The 20612-nt window shown below is 43.1% G+C and overlaps 2 protein-coding genes across 2 annotated transcripts in view; one reads left to right on the top strand and one right to left on the bottom strand.

Moving 5' to 3' along the window:
• Positions 1 to 264: 264 nt before the first annotated feature.
• On the bottom strand, positions 265 to 2507 carry LOC135495360 (uncharacterized). Its single transcript, XM_064783873.1, has 4 exons — positions 2034 to 2507; positions 1360 to 1463; positions 961 to 1131; positions 265 to 798 (listed from the first exon to the last, which is right to left on the bottom strand). Exons 1-4 carry the CDS (start codon positions 2399 to 2401, stop codon positions 611 to 613), a joined length of 831 nt encoding a protein of 276 aa, XP_064639943.1. The 5' UTR covers positions 2402 to 2507; the 3' UTR covers positions 265 to 610.
• Positions 2508 to 3331: 824 nt separating this feature from the next.
• Positions 3332 to 20612, top strand: part of LOC135495311 (fibrocystin-L-like) — a 31862-nt gene continuing 14581 nt past the window's right edge. The window contains exons 1-32 of the mRNA XM_064783775.1: positions 3332 to 3389; positions 4283 to 4366; positions 4989 to 5115; positions 5434 to 5536; positions 5883 to 6034; positions 6194 to 6247; positions 6791 to 6867; positions 7159 to 7201; positions 7345 to 7613; positions 7981 to 8249; positions 8424 to 8515; positions 8859 to 9021; positions 9316 to 9433; positions 9734 to 9877; positions 10349 to 10497; positions 11012 to 11242; positions 11715 to 11863; positions 12108 to 12259; positions 12637 to 12797; positions 13188 to 13323; positions 13636 to 13916; positions 14204 to 14315; positions 14468 to 14731; positions 15347 to 15471; positions 15747 to 15876; positions 16172 to 16367; positions 16593 to 16840; positions 17136 to 17321; positions 17746 to 17925; positions 18104 to 19603; positions 19916 to 20068; positions 20314 to 20479. Of these exons, the coding sequence (XP_064639845.1) occupies positions 3332 to 3389; positions 4283 to 4366; positions 4989 to 5115; positions 5434 to 5536; positions 5883 to 6034; positions 6194 to 6247; positions 6791 to 6867; positions 7159 to 7201; positions 7345 to 7613; positions 7981 to 8249; positions 8424 to 8515; positions 8859 to 9021; positions 9316 to 9433; positions 9734 to 9877; positions 10349 to 10497; positions 11012 to 11242; positions 11715 to 11863; positions 12108 to 12259; positions 12637 to 12797; positions 13188 to 13323; positions 13636 to 13916; positions 14204 to 14315; positions 14468 to 14731; positions 15347 to 15471; positions 15747 to 15876; positions 16172 to 16367; positions 16593 to 16840; positions 17136 to 17321; positions 17746 to 17925; positions 18104 to 19603; positions 19916 to 20068; positions 20314 to 20479 (6272 nt within the window). The remainder of the gene's footprint in view (positions 3390 to 4282; positions 4367 to 4988; positions 5116 to 5433; positions 5537 to 5882; positions 6035 to 6193; positions 6248 to 6790; positions 6868 to 7158; positions 7202 to 7344; positions 7614 to 7980; positions 8250 to 8423; positions 8516 to 8858; positions 9022 to 9315; positions 9434 to 9733; positions 9878 to 10348; positions 10498 to 11011; positions 11243 to 11714; positions 11864 to 12107; positions 12260 to 12636; positions 12798 to 13187; positions 13324 to 13635; positions 13917 to 14203; positions 14316 to 14467; positions 14732 to 15346; positions 15472 to 15746; positions 15877 to 16171; positions 16368 to 16592; positions 16841 to 17135; positions 17322 to 17745; positions 17926 to 18103; positions 19604 to 19915; positions 20069 to 20313; positions 20480 to 20612) is intronic.

Here is a 20612-nt window from a genome sequence, read left to right as displayed (position 1 = left end):
CGCAAAATTACAAAAGCCATGAACCAGATTCGCGACGTGAAACAGTTATGTTGATAGAGGCCTTAGCTCCGATCGCAGACTGCGGTAGTTACATGTTGTTGGTGGCAGAGTAATCTGGTGAATTAGTATAAGAGTAAAGACAAAGCACATTTTAAATTGCTAGTTTATCATGTTTATTCATCCTGAGATCAGGCTTTTTACTCCTCCGTCCATCGACATGCGGAGTATATTGAAAGCCACTGGTTATGCCAGGATGATGTTGATTGTGATAGAACTGTAACTTCCTGACGCTTACTCCGTGAATACCTACCTGTATTTTTGTCTTTGTCAATATGAATAAAAAACCACGAAACCGAATTAGTCAATGATTATTTGATAATTCTTTGAACTCGAGTATTTATTAAACAGCCTTTCGTTCTGGTGAGACAAACATAACCTCTCGGTTTGGTACGAAAGGTATTAAAAGCAGAGCTTCGGTGGGTTACGCCTAGAACATACAATGGTAGATCACTATCGGTAATGATTGTCTCACCAACACCAACGCCGCTTGAGTGGAGCTGTACCGTCATGTCGCCCAGAACTAGAATTTCTCATTTCAAGATGATCCGACCTATTTTTCAAACTCTTCATCAAACGCGCCCTCATCTTCCCTTTCCTCTTCGAAGCACTTGAGATGGTATAGCGAGGCGTAGTCCATCAAATTTGGGTCAGAACCCTCGAGGCAGACACACGGTGCACCATATAGTTGGACGGTGGCCCCGCCCGGTAGTAATGTGTCCGTTCCTTGGATAGTACAGCCTGAAGGAAACGAATCCAATATCATTAAGATCATTTAATAAACGGAGATACAATGTAATGGTAACGGGTGACAGTCATTTTTCGGAGGTCATGGTTCCGTACTCTCTGGGGAAAGCCGATACGCATTTGACGTCACTCATACATGTACTCTTCATGACTTACCATTTGCGCGGCAGTGCTTGTATGGTGGCCATGGTCCCGCACCCTCAGGAGGGACAGGAGGGCTACCGAGTACCTTATCTGACGTCACACATTCACACATGCTCTTCTCGTCCTTCTCCATCCACATCGGGCCGTTCTCCTCCCTGAGTGTTCCATCATCGGCAGTACAGGCTGAAAGGTGATCAGGATGAATTTGAGAAATTTGGATCGTGGGTGGGAACCAGACCTGAAGTCAAATCGCTGTTGTTATTCATCATTTACGGACCAGAAAACAGGTGCATGTAAGGATGTACGTGCGCTCTGTGTCGTTTTTGTATAGTAACCGGTCCTAGATCAGTGAAACTGGCGTAAATGTATTCCCCTGAGGAGGATAAATGATGCTGTCCGGGTTTGGCGTACCTTCTGGACAAACTGGCTTGGTGTAACAACCTTCAAACAGCTCAGATAATTCGCAGCCGTAGTATTCGTAGAGTTCAGCGTCATATGAATTCATCATAATACATCTGAAAGAAGAAGCCGGGGGTATTAGTGTGTTTGAAACAAGCAATTGGCAAGAGTCTTTGGACGTTGCACAGTCTCTGTTATTTTCACCGCAATGCCCAATAACAAGCGTTGAGATGTCGAACTCCCTCTCAATCCACGGATGTCGATACACCTTAACCGAGTATGCGGTTATAAGCCGCACGTACGCCACTTGAAAATGGACCACCAATCTTGGTTCGCGAACCAATGCCGCACCATCGAAAATCCACCAAGCGTGTACACCAGCGCTGCAGCTAGTTATAAAATCCGGCAACAGATGGCGCGCAAACAATTTCGAAAGCGCCGCCGCCTGGAGCCGAACCGTCTAACTAGCTAATTGCCGATCCATTTGCGCGCACACCACGACAAAGCCGAGCTTTTAACAAACCGGGCGAATTTGGACCGGCAATTTGTATCGGCAATGGATTGCCGAACCAATTTGTCGCGGCAATGTGGTGGTGTACGTGCAATTGGTCCCACCAATATGTCGTGGTGTACGCGCAGCTATAGACTCATACGAAATGGATAGGGCAGATTTAACTGCATATTACCCTGGTTTAATCGGCTCTGGTGGTCCTTCCTCATTTTCTTCACCAATCTTTACAGGGGCTGGTGGCTCTCCCTCGCCCGCCTCTCTACCAATGTTTACCGGTGCTGGGGGCTCCTTTGGCTCTGACGGCTCAGGAATTTGGTACTCCACACCCGCGTCCTCGGCGTCATGAACTTTCACAATCCTGTCCTCGGCGCCTTGGCTGTATTTCACACTTCTGTCCTCGGGCCCGTGAAGAATCCTCACGTCCAAATGAATAATGTTAGGCAAGTGCGAGCCACTTTTTACAACAACACGTCCAGAAGCGAAGGAACACCCTAAAAATACGACACTAAGGGTTAACAGAAGGGGGATCTGTGTGGACCCCATATTTACCTTCCTTGTTCCCACACGAAGCAATTGGAATTCTGGTTCGTGATATAGCCTGATAGTGCGGGCCTGTTATTTAAAAACTACTAATCAAGTGAAGACAAAAAGTTTTACCTGCATTAATTCTGATGTAATTTAAGGCAGACTTGCCCAATGATCAAGAGGTCATAAAACTTAGGTGCTTATCATACCAGGATATGCGCCGATATGATAGTGGTGTGATATCATACCAAGAATAACATTACAGTAAATTAATCATTATCAAGTTTGTTTACTCGAAAAGTGAATCGCAGCCACGAACCTTGGGCAGTAGGCCTTACCCTTTCTAAATAAACAAATATTCTTTAGATGGCTGATGTTTGCGTTGATTATCATACTGGGGTTTTAACACATATAATAGGGTCGGTTAGTACACGACCCCCCCCCCCAAATTCATGGCATGCAGTGTAATTTATTGCCGCAATTGACCACAGCGGGGGGGGGGGGAGTCCGTTAAAGATGTCATCGATTGACTTTCCGACGCTTAGCCCGGAACGATGTCTGAAGATTGGACAGTCCTTTCTTAAAATGCAGTGGGGTGTCCCGACCTCCATGCATTTTTAGGAGGCATTAATGAATATATACGACGTGTTTCTATAATTGAGGCAGTTAAAGAATTATTTTTTCACTCATCAGTTATTTTTCTCAACAAGGCCAACTATCTGAACCCAAGAGAGGGTACTTAAAGTGTGTATCCATGCCTTGGTTTTGCAATCATACCTTGACAGCCAGTGTGGAAAGACCTTTATAGAATTCGACTCATCAAGCTTTCGAACATAGAGAAAAATATGCCAAAGTAAAGAAAACTGAGACACTCGTAACGAGTTTTGAATTTCCATCCTCTTTTGTGAGCAAAGAACGAGGCCTGTGACTGAGAGGCCTTTCGGGAATATGAAGACTCATACAGCTATTGCAGGGCTACTAGTCTTCCTGGCGTTCGTAACCATAGGTAAGCCCACCAGTTAATTTCTTACAGTTAATTTACTCCCATTGGACTCCCCCTTCACCTCCTTCATTTGAAGGGATACGTGGTGATCCGGGATAGAAATGCTGTTTTACACTATGCCGTAGAGCAGATATTATGTGCACGAATTCGCTGAAACTTTGTATCTATATATCTGTCTACATAACGGCAATGCTGAAATGTCCACAGGTTTTTTTTGATATCAGAGATAAAATAAGATATCTGAATGCGGTTTTCAGCAGAGTATGGTATATCCAGTTGGTCATATATCTGTTGTATTTGGATGCACCTAATTCCATCCCTTCATCATGTAACAAACAAATTCGAAATTAGTGACCTCTTTGACCGCTATAGTCGAGAGTTAGAGTCAATCGCACAACGACTCGTCCTCCTCGTCCTCCTCTTGTCCCACCCCAGTTTTCTGTTCAAAATTAGAAGACAATTTGCTTATCTCCGGACAATTATCTGATAATAGCCATTATCGTGTCTGATGATTAGCGAAAATAACTAAAAATAGGCCTGTCTTGCCTCGTCTACGTCAATAGTCCGGTTTGTAATTTTCTGCACTGATTCCTTTGGCTGCCCAAGCGCATCTAGGCTGTGCTTTATCATCCTTCGCTACCCTAAAAGGACTTTGATGTTCGCAATGTTTGCATCATTCCTTTGCCCTGCGCCGCATACCAACAACTTTCATAAATGATTAACCCATATGGAATAAATCAGTATGTACTCTCCCGAAGTTACTTACTCGACATTTTTCGGGAATTATCGTGACATGAAAATTCCTGAGATAAATGGACTCCCTGCGGGTGTATTTCATGGGTATTTCACGAAATACATTTTGCGATTTGAGTGCATCAAGATGCTTCATTTTTCAGATGCAATCGACCCATACGTTACGCACATTGACCCAAGCCAGGGAAGTGTGAACGGCGAGACCCGAATTACTATATACGGCGACGGTATGTTGAAGTACATTGTATTATAAAAACACGACGGCAGTATACTTTTAACTGCATTACATTCTATTTCGTAACGTTCCCTCAGACGATTTTTCGAAGAATCTTGATTTCGTTCTTGTGACTTAAGTAAGATAATTCCGTAAGTTGTTACTTAAGTTTATTCACAAAGAAATCAGTAGCCCAGCCGACTTAAATACAACGAACCATAAGTCATGTAAGTACATGTAGGGTAGCTGCCGAACTATTAATGTATCCACTGAGAGTGTAACAAACAGCCCGAACTGTCTAGAATTTCCTCGAATAAAAAAGGATTTTACCGGTTTTGACCAAATGTTTCGAAACTTTCCTCAGAAGTTTTGTTTGTACAAAGTATACATTAAAGAATTTACACAAGCATGAAAAAAATTGACAACGAACGGCATATACAATGCAAGTTCCCTTCGAATTTCATATAGGGACATATTTCCTCTCTGATAGGGATAAACAGACAAACAGCTAAAACACAGAGATCAAGAAGGATGAAACTAATGGTCACATGTGAATCAATACTCTCCTCGTTGCATTATGGGCGCCACTGCGGTAATACGAGGCAGCACTTTCACTGATTCTTCTTAATTGACAGGTTTTGCAGCGGACCAATTCGAAGACGATTTAGGGAATACAGTGACCTTGGTGTCTGACCTGCAATCGTATGACTGCCCTGTCCACAAGGATGGCAGCACTGAGGTTCAGATACAGTGTTACTCTCCGTGAGTAGAATGAATGAAGCGTTTTATGCAAAGTGTTGTTTTGATAATATTGATCGATCGTGGTCATTTAAGATTGTTCATAAGGTGGGAATGAAGGGTAGTCTTGCCATATGAAGTTATGATAAAATTACTCAGATCATCGGAAAATGGTGGTGGATCCGCTGCAATCGGCCGAATTGTTTTATTCCTTCCCTTCTACAAACCGGCAAAATGTAGGCCTATCTATCATTTAATTCACTATACATTTATATACATGTAATTGGAATGAAAATGTTAATCAGCCCCGATCACCATTTTCATTTTGATATATACACACAGAAAGATGCCCGAAGCTGATTATCGCATTGCCGTGAACGTGAACGGAGTACAACTGACCGATCGAAATCTATGCGAGTCGAATCCGACCGGATGCGAATACAAGGTACGTTCTAGGCCCTGTTGAAATCAGTCTGGAACATGTATTTTTGTTACGAAACATCGTCATCAGTGGTACGATGTCTATAGCGACCCCTCGACCAACAACACAGACAATCGGATCAATGACAGGCAAGACAGCAAAGGTTTTAAATGTGAAATCATTCTCAATCTAGCCTGCTGCTACCTCCGAAAACACTGATACACATTTCTCTTACGAAAAAAGAAGAGTTCGGTTGGTGATGCTGTTGTGTTCAAATAGACAAACTGAGTAAGACCATTCACGTTTTGAAAGCCGTGGCCGTTGGCCCAGTCTTCAGCGTTTAATCAGTTCCCGTATCTCCCTCTTCAAGCCATCCACAAGCGTCACTCCTATGATCGGTTGGATCGAGCCCAGGTCCGGTCCTCCCGGAACGATCGTCACAATTCATGGCCGTTGGTATACATCTCGTTACCAAAGCAACGAAGACCTCAGCACGAACGGGAGGGAGGAAGTCATAAAAAGGTAAGCAACGCACACGAATATGCACAAGGCTGCTGGCATACAATCAATTTCAACCTTCCCTGAGCTGAAATGATTCGATACTTCCTGTCATGATCATGACCCTGGTTTTCGAAGCGATATAACTCGATGCAAGCCAATGCCTTATTCCCCTTCTTTCAGGGTCTATTTCGGTGGCCAGAAGTGCGAGCTGAGGAAACCAGATTCAGATGAATTGTGAGTTAATATTTTACTACTTAGAATTTACCAAGAGGCTTCTATTTAATATACTTGTATAGCGTATGCGAGGCTCCATCGTGAAGCAGTAGACAGCCAATCGTATTCACCCATTTCCGCAAACTAAACCCACAATAGAGCATTCTGATTGGCTTATTTCTACTGAACGCGTCGGAGATGCAGAATTCAGCACATATGATTCGGCAATCAGATGAAATTAACCCCACTTTTGCTTTCGTCCATGACGGCAGCTTGACTTTCAACATCGGCAGTAAGAAACTGCATGTTATCTAATAGTGAAATAAATGGTCCACTTCAAAATACTGCTATGCAGCGAGAGCTATGGGTTTTAGGTCAGGATGCATTGGAAAAAGAGATATTTGAGTGAGGAGACATCATATCTTGGACTACTTGATCCAAGATTAAAAATCAAATTTTATAAATGTGAGAATGAGGGTGGGGGGGGGGGGGGTCACTATTAATGTCTTCACGCAACATTTATTTGTCACAATTTGTATGTTTTATTACAAACATTCTTTTCAGCTATGGCATTGCGTTGAATAGTAACGGAACCGGTAACTGGGGTCACGTGAAGTGTAAATTAGGAGGCACCTACGTTGGTGAGTATGCACACAACACCGCCCATGTCAGAAGATTCAGAGGCGCCTCAAAACGAATCACTAAACAACCCGCACACAAGCAATTAAAAACCGCTGCGACATGCGATTTGAATCGCATGCAACGATATTCGTTTGTTTCAGTCAAATTCATATACGTCAACTCAGCAAATGAGTCTTTGCGCGCTAACCAGCGGCCGGATCCTGCTCTTAGTTTGCAGTTGGAGACAAACTTATAGGCAGTTAATCAATACGCACAGTTAGAGTTAGAATATATTTTGTTTCTTTTTCCAGGGAACATAAATGCAAGTTTCATTATTGAGGGACAATTCGGAAGGTATGTGCAAAAAAAGCTCGATTCACTTACCATTATATTCAAAATGTAATACATCATAGAGTCTTAGAAATAAAGGTTTTTGAGATTTTGATAAAGCTTTTCAGCCAACACTATGATGAACAATGTTTTCATTTTGCCATCAGGTCACTACCAGATCTCCAAGTGCTTCAGGTCACAGCCCAGAATAAGATCAGTATGTTCCAAACCTTCGCCGTCATCTCCGGGGTCTCGCCAGCCATAGGCAGCACCGCCGGGGAAACAAACCTTACAATCAGAGGTAACTTCTTCGACGAAACGGATGCGAACGCCAGGGTTGAAGTGGGTGGCGCTCCATGCAGCGTCCTCAGCCTCATGGATACGGAGATAGTCTGTAAGACCCCTGTGGAGCAGCTGAATAAAACTGTGTACCCAGGTAAGGGCAATTGTTCCAAAACATGATGTCAGTACCATGAGACAATATTGTGTAGAATGTGACACAGGAGAACGAAGCGCAAACTTCAATGGTTTCGTCACATTTATCTATATTTAAGAAGAAAAATGTTGCGAAGAATAGTCTACATTAAAGTTTGTGACCGCTCCATATCTATTTAATTACATCAGCTACGTCTCCTCAATTGAGTAATAAGAAGAAAACGTTTATGGAGAAATGGAAACTGAGTCAATTTAAAACAGGCTTCCAAGTGTGAATAGACTCTAAGCTATCAAAACTGAGTGACAGGAAGGGAACGTGGACTGGAAACGGAGAAGCGACTTTGTGAGTTGATTCTGTCCAATTTCAGGAAACAGGGGAGTGCTGTTTGAGCTATGGGACCTAACGGACTACTCCGGCAGTGTTTCATTGAGCACCATCGCCTCTCTCACCGAAGCTGACCAGGGCTATTCAAAACAATTTAATGACTCCGTTGGCTATATATCAATGGAGCCTAACTGGGCTGGCAGAATGACTGGGTTTTTTGTTCCACCGCAGTCAGGGGATTATACGCTTTACATTGTTACCGACGACATTGGTGAACTTTATTTTAGTAAAAGCGGCGATGCAGGAGATAAGGTATGATTACTCATTTTCTATCGACGTTGATTATTACGGAAAGGCCATCATTCTGTTCAACTGGGTGCCGAAGAATTCGCTTACAATGCATTCAACTTAATGGTTGCGGTAAATTTTCAAATTTGTCTGAAAAATATTCGCCCTATACATTCTAAGCAATGTTTGATGTTGTAGGAGTTGATAGCCAGTTGTCCATCAGCGTCCTTCGACCCCTACAAACATCCAGAACAGAAGTCCGAGAGGATGACTTTACAGGAAGGAAAGCCGTGAGTCTACGATATATAGATCAGATAAAATATTGACCTCAGGCTCATGATAAATCCTCTGAGAATATATATGTTTTTCTTTAATTAGTTGCCATACATAATGCATTCGGTCCCTCTTCATTAGATACTTCAGCGCGTTTGCAGATATCCATAATTTTACAAAGATTTGGAGTAATTTATGAAAGCCCATCTCTGTTTGATATTTCTGATATCTTTGTTATATCTCCAATGAGTAAGAATCCCTCGCATTAGCCATCATACTGGTCAAATGAGCGTGTTCATAACCTGATAATACACCAGGACGCATTGCAAGTGCATGTCTTCGTCTATTTCTCAATCGCAGGTATTATTTCGAAGCCATAGCAAGGAATTATGCAGTCAAAGGAATTCTTCAGGTTGCGGCCTTTCAGCATAACGCCACCTTCACCAGTGCACAAACAATCAGCGCCCAGACATCCGTAAAGGAAGTTACAATTATAACCGACCCATTCGAGAAAGAACTGCAGGTATATTGCAATAAAGTTCATTTATTTCCAGTGTAACTCGCTGGATGGTCATATGTAAAGCCAGGAGCACACATGTGTAAATATCTGCGAGATCAGGTTACAGAGGTCCTAGAATCCTATAGCAATTACAAACCTAACGCGGGCGCGCTTTCTTTTGTCAGCGCGAGGGGCATGGGACGCGAACATCTTCGCAAGTTTGTGGGTTGTGTGCGGGGAGCTTCAGACGATACAACCCACAGAACAAAAACACTTCTGAATGAGAATCCTAACGGCTAAATCTTATTCTGCTTTCAGTTAGTTACACTAGAGAACTGGCCAGCAGCAGAATCTACCCCGTCAAGTGAGGTACAACTCATCACTCTTACGGGCTTGAGCACTCAGTTCCAGCTCAGACTCGACGGCGTCTCCACAGGTAGAGAAACCATGTTCTTTAGCGATATACTTCACGTCATTAGCGACTGGTAATCACTTTAACAAATATCAACCTTTCTGAATGTATTCATTCTATCCATACACGCCTCTGTACGAATCTTCAACAACAGCGCCAGGCTAAACAGGTTTTGAAATCCCTACGAAGAGCTACGAAAGATGTACATGTGCGTGAGTTGAGTTTAGATTTCCCCGCCGATTCCTCGTGCAACTATTAAGTAGACAGTCCTGATTGCGAGATGTCAGGAACTGATTTAAATTCACCCCATTGATACTACTTTAGGTGTTATGACCTTCCCTGCTACCGCCGCTGAAGTAGAAGCCGCCCTGAACACCTTACCGACCATATTCCCCGACACTGTCAACGTGTCTCGATCACAGTCCGGCAGTACCTATGCATACGAAGTGACATTCAATAACGAAGAAGGTACTTGTTTTGTAGGTGGTCCCGGTGGACCAGCCTGGCTGGGAAGGCATTCCTTTGCAGCCTTCCCGTGGTTTAACTCTTGCTGATCATCGGTAATACATTTCAATTTTACATCGATGGCCTGAAGCATAATCCAAGGGTGCAGTCTTCAGAATTGAAAAGGAGCTTTATGTCAGATTTTTTAATCTCCAATGAACATCAATTGCTCAATGATGTGAATTGTACGCTGGTACGAGGTAAATTGTACGCTGGTTCATGAATCTATCACCTGGCAATTGTTGACTGATGGCGAGGCAAAAAGGCTTTAATTGCTAAGTATCGCCATTGAGACATTTCCGTCAATTTTGCTTGTGAGAAAAATGTTGAATGGGCCTTTTCAAAGTAACCCAGGACAAGATCAGCTCAGTAACAAAAAGGGAACGTAGGTGGAGAAGGCTGAATTTATCTGCATCACGCTCCTTACTTTTCAAGGTGACATGAAAATGATCGAGGTTGTAGGCGGCATTACCACAAGCACAGTGACTGAACAGTCGAAGGGAGTGTCTTCCATGAAATATATGCGGTTTGAGGCTGACGGGGTCGTGTCGCCTAAGATGAGAGCCGATGCAGGTACAACTACGGTGAGTTCAGTCTGGCGGATGCTGCGACTGCTGATTCAAGTTCTGTCGCCGCTGCTGTTGATGCGGCTAAACAATTAAAATTAGGCCTTTTCACAGAAGTAAATGTCCACGTCTTTTTGGGTTGCTGTGCGGAAACTACTGGGCCGATTGTTTTAAACGTTCATCTTTTTTAACAACACAATATCCAGGTTATAAGTTAGCAAATTAGGTGAAAAATGTCTTCAGTGGAGCCACTTGACGATTTTGAAGCCAAACTTTTGAGAAAGCGGTCTAAAAGGATTGAAGCGGACTATACATCGAGTGCAGCTAATACCATTGGTCGAAAGGATTTCTCAGTGTCTTCTATTGGGTACTAAATTTGTTGTAGATCCTAATAAAGATAGTCAGCACTACGAGAGAGAAAAACATTTTAGGGCTCCAGTGATGCCAACAGTGTTAACCAATGCCATAGAATCGTTATATGTCAATACGGTGTATATCATTATCTGGAGAGAATGTCGTTTTTCATATTCAGCTCAAGAATAAAATAAAGAAGGTATTCGGCAGCCGTTGTAACAGTCTTTTGGCTGCGCCACAAGTTGATGTTGCTTGGTTCCAAGACTTCGAGAATGGCTGGAACCCACCACATGGGAACGTCATTTCATGGGATTCATTTTGCGGCCAGCACTGCGTGAGAAAACCTGGAACTAAAATATTTTCAGTTTCAAGTAATTCCCAAGCGATAGATGTTAAGACCTACCCGTGGGTAAGTAGTTTTTGATCTGTATGATATATAAAGCAAGAAGTCGGGATCACTTTTGGATTACATAGAACCAGAGTCTTTCTATACAACTGACAGTTTACAAATAATTTATGATATTAAGAATAAGGACTGAACTAGCAGTCATTCTGTGTTCAATCAAGACCCTTCGACATGTGAACGTATCGATAATTGTGATACCAAAATCGTTTCATGATTGCATTGAATCTGTGTTGTGATAATGTCTGTCAGCAGCAGTGTTGACCCAGGTTTTTCTAATGAAGTGGTAGAAAGTTGTTAGACTCCCTGAACGAGACCCCGACATTTCATGATCGCAAGTACTACTCACACGGGCTACTGTCACCGGCAACCATAGGAGTGACAGATTTACAATTTTTGATCAACAGTGACGATTTTCTGTCGCGATTTAATCGCATGTGTGCCTTTATCGCAATCAATCACCTTCTTTTTGTTTCAGTGGTGCATGGCCTATAAAGGGCAGTACATCAATTGGATCTCCATGGCTTATATTTGGCTCAGTGAAAATGACATTTTACTTGGTACAAGCCGGTTATACAGCCTCAACTATGCAGACAGATGGTACAATGATGACGAGGATAAATCTGTGTAGGTATAACAAGCTCCTAGTCCCATTAAGTGTCTTGCCATGGCGACTTAGTTGACTTTGTAAATATGCCGAATCTTCGAAAACTGGTTGGAAAGGGCATAAAAACAGTATGAAAATGCCGATGTTAAATATATAATATTGTTTAATATTCCCTGATTACCTCTAGTACTAGTTGTCGCAGGTGGTAGCGATTCAAATCTCCCGTTCGCGAGGCGTTTAACCGTTGCTAACTTGTCGCCACAGCTGGAAGTACAAGTGTATAAATATGATGAACTACTTGCCTGACAAGCCCCTAATCAAACTCAAGACTTTCAACATATGGAAGAATGGAGCCAACTTTGCTGATAACATTGCAATTGCTAAGGAACCTCCGATTCCACAAGACCAATGGGACAGTAAGTATGCCAAACTTGAGTTCAAAATAAACCGGTCCATAATAACATAAAAAACGGAAATTTCGCGAAGAGCTTATTTTGATTCATTACCCTCCTATGAACTTGGTCGCATTTCAATGTCATAACAAGCTGCCAAATTCAAGAAATGGTGTTTGTTTGTAAAAAAAGATGTGAAAAAATTAACGTTGTGCTTTTTTTATCCTGGGTGATGATCAGGAGGTACCTCCCAATTTGGATGTTATACTAACAGCCAATCATCGGTAGTGAAGAAGGTCATTTTACTTTCCCAGTTTCAATGCGACAAGATGTCAATAAAATGCATCTTTGAAAGATTTGTGAAATTTACAAGTATGAAACAGTTTCTAATAACCTTCCAGTGGTGGACACGTTTCGAGTTACGCTGAATCCAAGTTTAAACCGAATTGATGAGATGAAGTTGACTGATACGACTACAGGCAACCACAGCAGCTTCAGTATAGAACTTGACCCTTACTCATGCCACCATGGGTTCCCCTTGATTAAACCGTACAACACTGAGGTGAGTTGGATGCAACTATATGGGTTCCCATTGATCAAACCAAAAAAATATTGATCGCAGCTAATAATTAACTTTTAGCCTGTTCCCATTATGTCCCAAACAATTTTGTTGCGTTGTCATGTCATTACAGTCACCGCAGAACCAATGGACGATATGGCCAGCGTGATGTTAAGGAGACGAACCAAGACGCTTCTACATAGAGTTGAAAATTACGCCAAACGTACACTGTTAGTTTCTAACTGGAATAATTGTTGACCACGTTTTTTAATATGATCCCCGAAAGATAGCCAACAACACGTCTATACCTTTTTGCAAGTTTAAAAGTATGATACGATTGATGAGAAGTATCTTAAAATGGGGTTTTCAACATTAGAAATTGTTTGTTTTCAGGAAGTCAGTGCTAATGAATACAGGCAGTCGACATGGCCTTCTTCGACAAATATTCAAGTCGTTCAAAGCGTTATGGCCACGCCACCAATTGGAGGAAAGTTCGATATCATTGCTGGTGGAGGGCAGCGCATAAAAGGTGAGTTCAGTGCGTAGTTGGAGTGAGCGCGTGAGTGGGGGCAGCGCGTAACCTCTGTGAAGATACGTTTCTAGATTTTGACAATCGGGTTTTGGTGTTTAGCCTTGCTTTAACTTTTTAACCCAAGCCCGAGGTCAGTGAAATCCAGGGCACAAAATCATTGTTTGTCGGATTCAAACAAAAATATCCCGCAAAACCAGCCAAATATGGCGCGTAGGTGTAGCCAACAAGTGCTTTCGAAGCACAACTGATGATTTATGATAGTCACAACGCCCCAGCTTAGTAATAGTTGCTACATTCCTTTCTTTTAAGATATTCCGTACTATGCCAACGCAGAAACAATGAAGAGTCACCTAGAGGCCTCTGGTCTGGTGGGTGCTGTGACAGTGCTAAGGATAGACTCCTCTTGCAAACGTTACACATGGCACATAACATTCAACACAGCCATAGGGTACGAGGCGGAGATAGATGTGGATGGATCCAACTTGACCCCTGCCCAGGCTAATGTGGCTGTCAGCACAGTCCAGGAGGGTGGCATTATGTATTACCCTATACCCGGAGATATGCTTAGGACACCCGAGACAACACCACAGGTAGGCCATCGGTTGCAGCCTTGATTCTTGCAATTTCACAGGTTAAACTTCATGCTTTTGTGCTAAAATCAGTTTGACAACGGAATGAGATCTGAGTCGACCCTGCATTGATGTGGCACAACACACTATTCAGTTCTCAGCAACACTGACTAAGTCTGCATTTTACCTGTCAAGTCCTTTACATTGTCCATTCAAAGCCCTCTTTCTAGTCTGTGCAGAAAGATATTACATACGGCTATGCGGCGCAGGTTACTCTTTTTCTTCACCCACTTCATTGACCATTTCAGGTGACTGTCTCTATCAACAAGATTTTCTCGTCCTGTGCTGCCAACGTTTCCTGTAGTTTCGAGTGGTCGACTAACCATACAGCAACGCTTGAGTCTGTCAGTCCTACCATCTGTAAGTACGAAAGTTCAATTGTCCTTCCTCAACAAAGGGCGGTAAAGCAAAAATTGTGATCTGAGATTTTCGATGGACTCCAGGCCAAAGGTAACAAAATCGCTAAACAGACAGAATCAGTTATGATATTCTTGTTTGAACTTATACCTTAGGTACCATTGGCGACGTCCTTACAATCAACGGAACAGGCTTTGATATCATCACGCCCACAAACAACGAAGTAATGGTAGGAGGAGCGGTATGCGAGGTCACCTTAGCCACCGATACGGAGCTAACATGTACCCTCGGCGCTGGACCAGCCGGTGATGTCATTGTCAGCATGCACGTCAGCGGCAAAGGAAGGGCGCTTGGGAACTTCAATGTGACTTATATTGCAAGTATTGCGAGTGTTTCGCCAACCAGTAGCAGCACTGGAGGTAAGGGGTATCTTGATTTTCGTCGTGCCTGTGAGCCAATAAAGTCACTGAAACTACAGCATAAGTATATGATATTTCAAATTCCGGCAAGTAGATGTTTGCCGACCTATGCGGCTCAAGCCATAAGAAGCCATCCCTGGGTAAAAAACAACGGATAAAAAAGCAACTCGGCTGAGACTACTTTTTACAATTCACAATGAGCAGGAAATGTTGTTTGATCTTGAGAACGGACCGCAACCCTTATTTGCCAAAAGGTGTCAAGCAGATCGCTATTTATGCATTTTTAAAGTAATGATGTAAGGAGGCTATTTCTTCTGCTGTGAACCTAACTATTTGGTTATTTGACAAAAATATAAAGTTTGAACTACAGTGGAACCTCCCTTAGCGGACACCTCTCTATCAAGGACAACCTCTCTATTAAGGACACTAGTTTTGGTCCCAAAGTAGTTGTTTCCATTCAATTATACCTCTCTAATCAGGACACCTCTCTATTAAGGACAGCACTTGTCAGTCCCGAGGGTGTCCCTACTAGAGAGGTTCCACTCTATTAAGCTCATGCATAGTGTTTAAATCAAACCGGATACAGATCGTTTTCCTTCACTCAATTTGTTTCAGGTGGGGCCATCGTTTCCATTTCTGGAGTAGGCTTTAAGGATGACTTCCGGGTCGAAATCGGAGGAAATGAATGCGAGGACCCAATGATTACAAGTGTGTTGATAGAGTGTGAAGTACCCTCCGCGGTAAGTTGTTTGAGAAATACGCTCGTTTTGCCACGAGTTTCGCCTGATCATGCAATTTGGAAAGGCTGTCTAAAAGATCTCGGTTAGGCTTACTGTGTGTTCTTGCATGTGTGGTTTTACCTGAACTGAAGTGATGCGATGCAGGGCAGTCTTTTATAAGCATCGGGGCATTCCTTTAAGAAGCCGTATTCATACCTCAATTCTCCCAACGTTCGATCTTGCCTGGAGGAACAATCATCCAAGACAGTTTTCCATTCTTTTTCATCTTGTTTCAGTCATCGACAGGAGCGGTCAAGATCCACATCTACAACAATCTAAATGCCTTGGTCACGTCAGGAGATTTCACATACACGAATAATGCTGCTGTGATATCAGCTATGAACGTCACAGAGGCTATGGTGGACGGTGGGTAAACTAGCACAGCTTCTTCAAATCTAGATGAAAAATAAAAGAGGGGGCTCTTTTTTGTTCAGATTTCTGCTCGTCAGTTACTGATATTTCCAATGAATGCACATCAAAGAAGTGGTCAGCTGTCGTCGTCTGGCGATCTCCTATTTACACCAGAATTGTGTTTTCCTAAGCTTGTGACGAAGGGGCTTATTAACGACTACGAAGCTGAACCTGTCAGTATTAGATGCATCTAACGAATCTGACGGTTTTTAAAAATACTTTGATATATATGTCTTACCTTGTCTCACAGGTTCAACGTTTATCCAGATTACTGGCAGTGGTTTCGGTACCTACAACTCGACAGTAAACACACTGTCACTCGGCGGGGCGATGGCCGTGATCATCAATCACACAGACACTGAAGTAATAGCCAAACTGCCAGTACAGAACCCTGGTAGATACCAGATTAAGCTGAGGACGAGTACAGGGGATTTTGCTGATACAGGGTAAGATATCTGCGACAAACTTTGAGGAACACAGCCGGGCTGAGGACAAGAATCTCGGTGTGGCTTCGGTGGTTTTGGTAAGTAACCATTGCCGACGGTCCCACAAGGTTCTTCAGAACAACATGACTGTGTACTCTTTGGATTTTTGTGGTTAGTTGTTTTATTGCCTTTTATGGAGAAAGAAAGAAACAATGTAAACAATGTATTACTCGTTTCTAATTCCAGATCTAATAACATATCCAGCATCCACTACAATTTCCAAGTGAACCGTGTCTCCCCCTCAGAAGGTTCCATCTTCGGGGGCACCATCTTGACTATCACGGGCCGAGGGTTCCATAACAATACCGCCATGATGAATGTGAGCGTAGGCGACGTTGGATGCGAGGTTTTCGAATCCACTCAAGACGAGCTGACTTGTAGGATGGGTGATTTCTATACCACGCATTATGTAACAAATGGAGGTACACACCCTGGTAAGTCCAATGGGTAACCCTGGAGACCACGCCGTTTCAAACCGTTCACCTTTATCCAAGGCTCATATTCTTCAAGCATCGTCATTGATAACCGTAAAGCTTGATCATCATATACTACAATCTAGAGACTCATAAAGAATTCCTTTGAGTCCTCTCATTGGAGAACGAAAATCTTACCAAAATAACAATTTTGTGATTGGATGTTCTAATGTCAAAATTTGGTACCGACTAGAATCACGTCCAAACTTCCTTAACAACAGCCGCCTTTTTTTAATTCTTGATGATTTCCTTTCAGTATTCGGTCAAGGTTACTACTGGAGTCCCATATCCGTAACAATAGAGGAGGGAGACGTGGTTAACTGGTCGTGGGAGCCACCTAATCAGATCTCAGGAGTCAACTACAAAGTGTGCGAGACAAGCTCCAGCACTGCGTTGGTGTGTAAGACAGATGGATTCGACAGTGGTTCCAAAACCGCAGAAGGTATTGATTATGCCCACATGCTTGATGCAGAACTGTGTGCACTGGAGTGATGCATTGTGGAACTTAACCTGCTACTACTACTTGCGCTGATATTTCGTCATTTCATGGCTTTATTATCGACAACTGTCCAATTCTGCGTTCTGTTGGGTTGTCCAAGAATCGACTTGATGTAATTTGTCAGTCGTCTTTGCAAAGTGTTTTTTGAAGTTGGTAGTTAGGTGATATAAGTCAAAAGTATGTGTTATAAAATAATAGATGACCTAGCTGAAACAACTTATTTCACCAAAGCTGAAGCCATTGTAGAGTTGACAGTTGCAAAACTTCGTTTGGTCCACTAAACTAACTTGATTTATTGTAAGATAAACATGAATAATGCCATACCGGACCCAACACGTAACTAGTATAAACATGTATCTTCATCCAGGTTCATTTTCGCATAAGTTCCTCGACCAAGGAGACTACTCCTACTGGAGTTCTTATGTCGAAGGCAGCAACTTGGTATTCTTCAGAGGAACTGTCCGTGTGGTCACCAAACAACCAAGGTCCTATGACTTACGTGTCAAAATAGGGGACATTCAGGCAGAGGCTGTCACCATCAGTAAGAGTAAGTGCATATCTTCTGATTCACTTTATGCTTTATTATCATTTAGGATGCATGACACGGAAAGATATTGTTGACCAAACTTAGAGACTACACTATCCAGGTACAAATATTAAACGCATTCGCCGCCTGTATTTTTCTTCGAATCAGTATTCACTTGCATCAACGCTGATCATTCCAGGGTCCGTCCGCTCAGTACCAGTCTGTTCACTGGCATCGCCAGTCTCCAACTGCGACGAGACCATCAACAGCACCGCCAGTAGCTCTGTTGCCTTCACCTTTTCTGCCTGTTCGACTCCATCCTTAAACGACATCCATGTCCGAAGAGAGACTGACCGTTATGTCTTTGAGTTCCACGGTGACAGTCTTGGGGACGATGTTTGCCAAGTCACAGCAACCTTTATGACGATTCCACTCAACGTGACCAGTACTAATGGGTCCGTGGTGTCGGCCGAGCTGATCCCAAGGGACGACATGGGATTGCTTATCAACACAGCATATACCCTGAGATTATTCACGACCTTGAATATTTACGGGTTGGGAGCAGCAGACATGAATGTTGAAGCAAGCAAGAATGTCATTTTCGAACCATCCATTCGTGCGTACACACCAGGAGAAGGGTCATGTGAAGGCAGCGCCATCTTAACCATAACTGGAATGTTTCTTGCAGACGACCAATCCTCGACGTCTGTGTCGTTATTCGGCGTGGGGGCTTGCACGGTCCTGTCACGGGCCAACACGGAGCTCGTGTGCTTGACTCCGCCATTAACTCCGGACTTGGTTGTACCCATTCTAGTGTCTGTAAACACCCCATCCGGAGTTGTCAGTGCCATTACTGAAGAAACCATGAACTTTACATGCAGAGCATTGACAACACCAACACTAGATTATGTTTTTCCTGAATCCACAGATGGAAGGAGTGGAATACTTATAAACGGTACAGGATTCGGCTCAGATCCATCAGCTCTTATCGTGAGTATTGGTGGTGTGCTACTTTGTATAGCTACTGCCTGCGATGATACCAGCTTAACATGCACATTATCTCACTCTTTCGCGGGCAACTACATCGATACCGTGACGGTGATGCGGAAACCGGTTGGCCTCGCCTCCGGAACAGGCTCAATCATCCTGGAACCTGTCATTGATTCATATTCTGCCATTAGTGGGAGTACGAATGGAGGGCTCCTGATTCATGTGGATGGAATTGGCTTCAACCCTGCCACAACAAGTGCATGGCTGACATCTCTGACAGATGGCTCGACCCAGGTCCCAGTGGAATCTGCTTCTTATTACCATGTCGACTTCTTCACTCCCCCACACGCGAGTGAGATAATTCACTTTTCAGTGCAGTCTGGTGTGACGTTTCCAAATTGGGAGTTCACATATGGCACCGAATTCACCCCAGTTGTCTCCACAATTTCCCCTGCGCAAGGAGGAGGAGGCGACACAGTGCATCTTTCTGGCACCGGATTCAGCACGAATTGCTCCTTGAACATTGTCAAAACGTGTGGAGAAGAGTGTACAGTGACTTCTTGCTCTGATACAGAAATCGAATGTTTGATTGGACACTGCCCTTCTGGTGTTTATGACGTCAACCTGAATGTCGACGGGAAGGGAATAGCGAACAGTTCGGCTGAATTCACCTTTACCCTAAGTGTTAGCTCTGTTTTGCCGTTGTCAGGTAAGTCTATGAGCAAGGCCAGCGTTTCTCACCATGAGTCTAGTTTGAGTGCTTGATAAATATAGATATCTCACATGGAAGCATGCAATTTTTCCTTAACAAATGAATTCGCTTATACCTGCAAAGAGCAATACGTTGGTTAGTGACCGCTCTTTACACATGAATAACAGAGTCCTCATTGAAAAATCCGCCAATCCAAAACTTATCAAGAATCGTTCAATAAAGTTAGATCCCAGAAAATTACATCCCATTCGAGTGGAGACAAAAACTTTATGATGGAGTATGTTACACAATGTTATCATTAAATTACAGGGAGTGTTGGAGGCGGACAGTTGCTGGCAGTGGAAGGGTTAGGACTTGATGGTACTGCGACAAGTATCCTGGTCTGCGGCGAGAAATGCAAGGTATCCGTAGATGCCGCAGCAACATCGACTAATGTGACATGTCTTACTCCAACAGCCACAGGTAGAGCAATACTATCAAGATATAACGGTCGAATTATAATCTCTCCTTAGAACCAAAAGTGACAGAAATAATACCTAAAAAAACGAGAATTATCTAAACTTGGTAAGAAAGCATTTCCGGAGACAGTCATTTCGTAGACAGTCATTTCGTGGGTAAGGACAAGGCTTTAGAATTCTTGGTGGTCCATATATAGGCGTATGGTCGTTTTCATTGGACATTTTCCTCCAACACTTTTTCTGTTTTAGGTCCTATGTCCTGTGACATCGTCGTTTCTTCGGGCTCGCTAAATGTTACCTATGGTTCCCAGTATGTTTATACGGATTCCCTCACTCCTACTGTCTCTTCCGTAAGCCCCTCGAGAGGAGGCAGTGGTGGCGGGACCACCATCACAGTCACAGGAACCAACTTCGGGTAGGTATACCTTCATGAAATTTGCACCACATTATATCTTTCGCAAAATGATATCATATAAAACGGGTATGGAAAGTTGAAACGAATAAATCCTAGCGAGGACACTTCAGTAATGATCTGTTTATCACAAATG

This window comes from Lineus longissimus, chromosome 11 (assembly GCF_910592395.1).
Source record: "Lineus longissimus chromosome 11, tnLinLong1.2, whole genome shotgun sequence".
NCBI classification, from domain to species: Eukaryota; Metazoa; Nemertea; class Pilidiophora; order Heteronemertea; family Lineidae; genus Lineus; species Lineus longissimus.
Note: the sequence above shows the minus strand (reverse complement) of the source record. Positions and strands in the feature narration are given on the sequence as shown.

What these genes read in the sequence shown, in the direction of transcription:
- LOC135495360 (XM_064783873.1), bottom strand. Translation starts at nt 2,401, where the DNA reads ATGGGGTCCACACAGATCCCCCTTCTGTTAACCCTTAGTGTCGTATTT. An exon ending in CCAGAGCCGATTAAACCAGG is followed by an intron (nt 1,464 to 2,033) that starts GTAATATGCAGT and finishes TTCTTCTTTCAG; the next exon opens with ATGTATTATGATGAATTCAT. An exon ending in CAAGCACTGCCGCGCAAATG is followed by an intron (nt 799 to 960) that starts GTAAGTCATGAA and finishes CGTTTCCTTCAG; the next exon opens with GCTGTACTATCCAAGGAACG.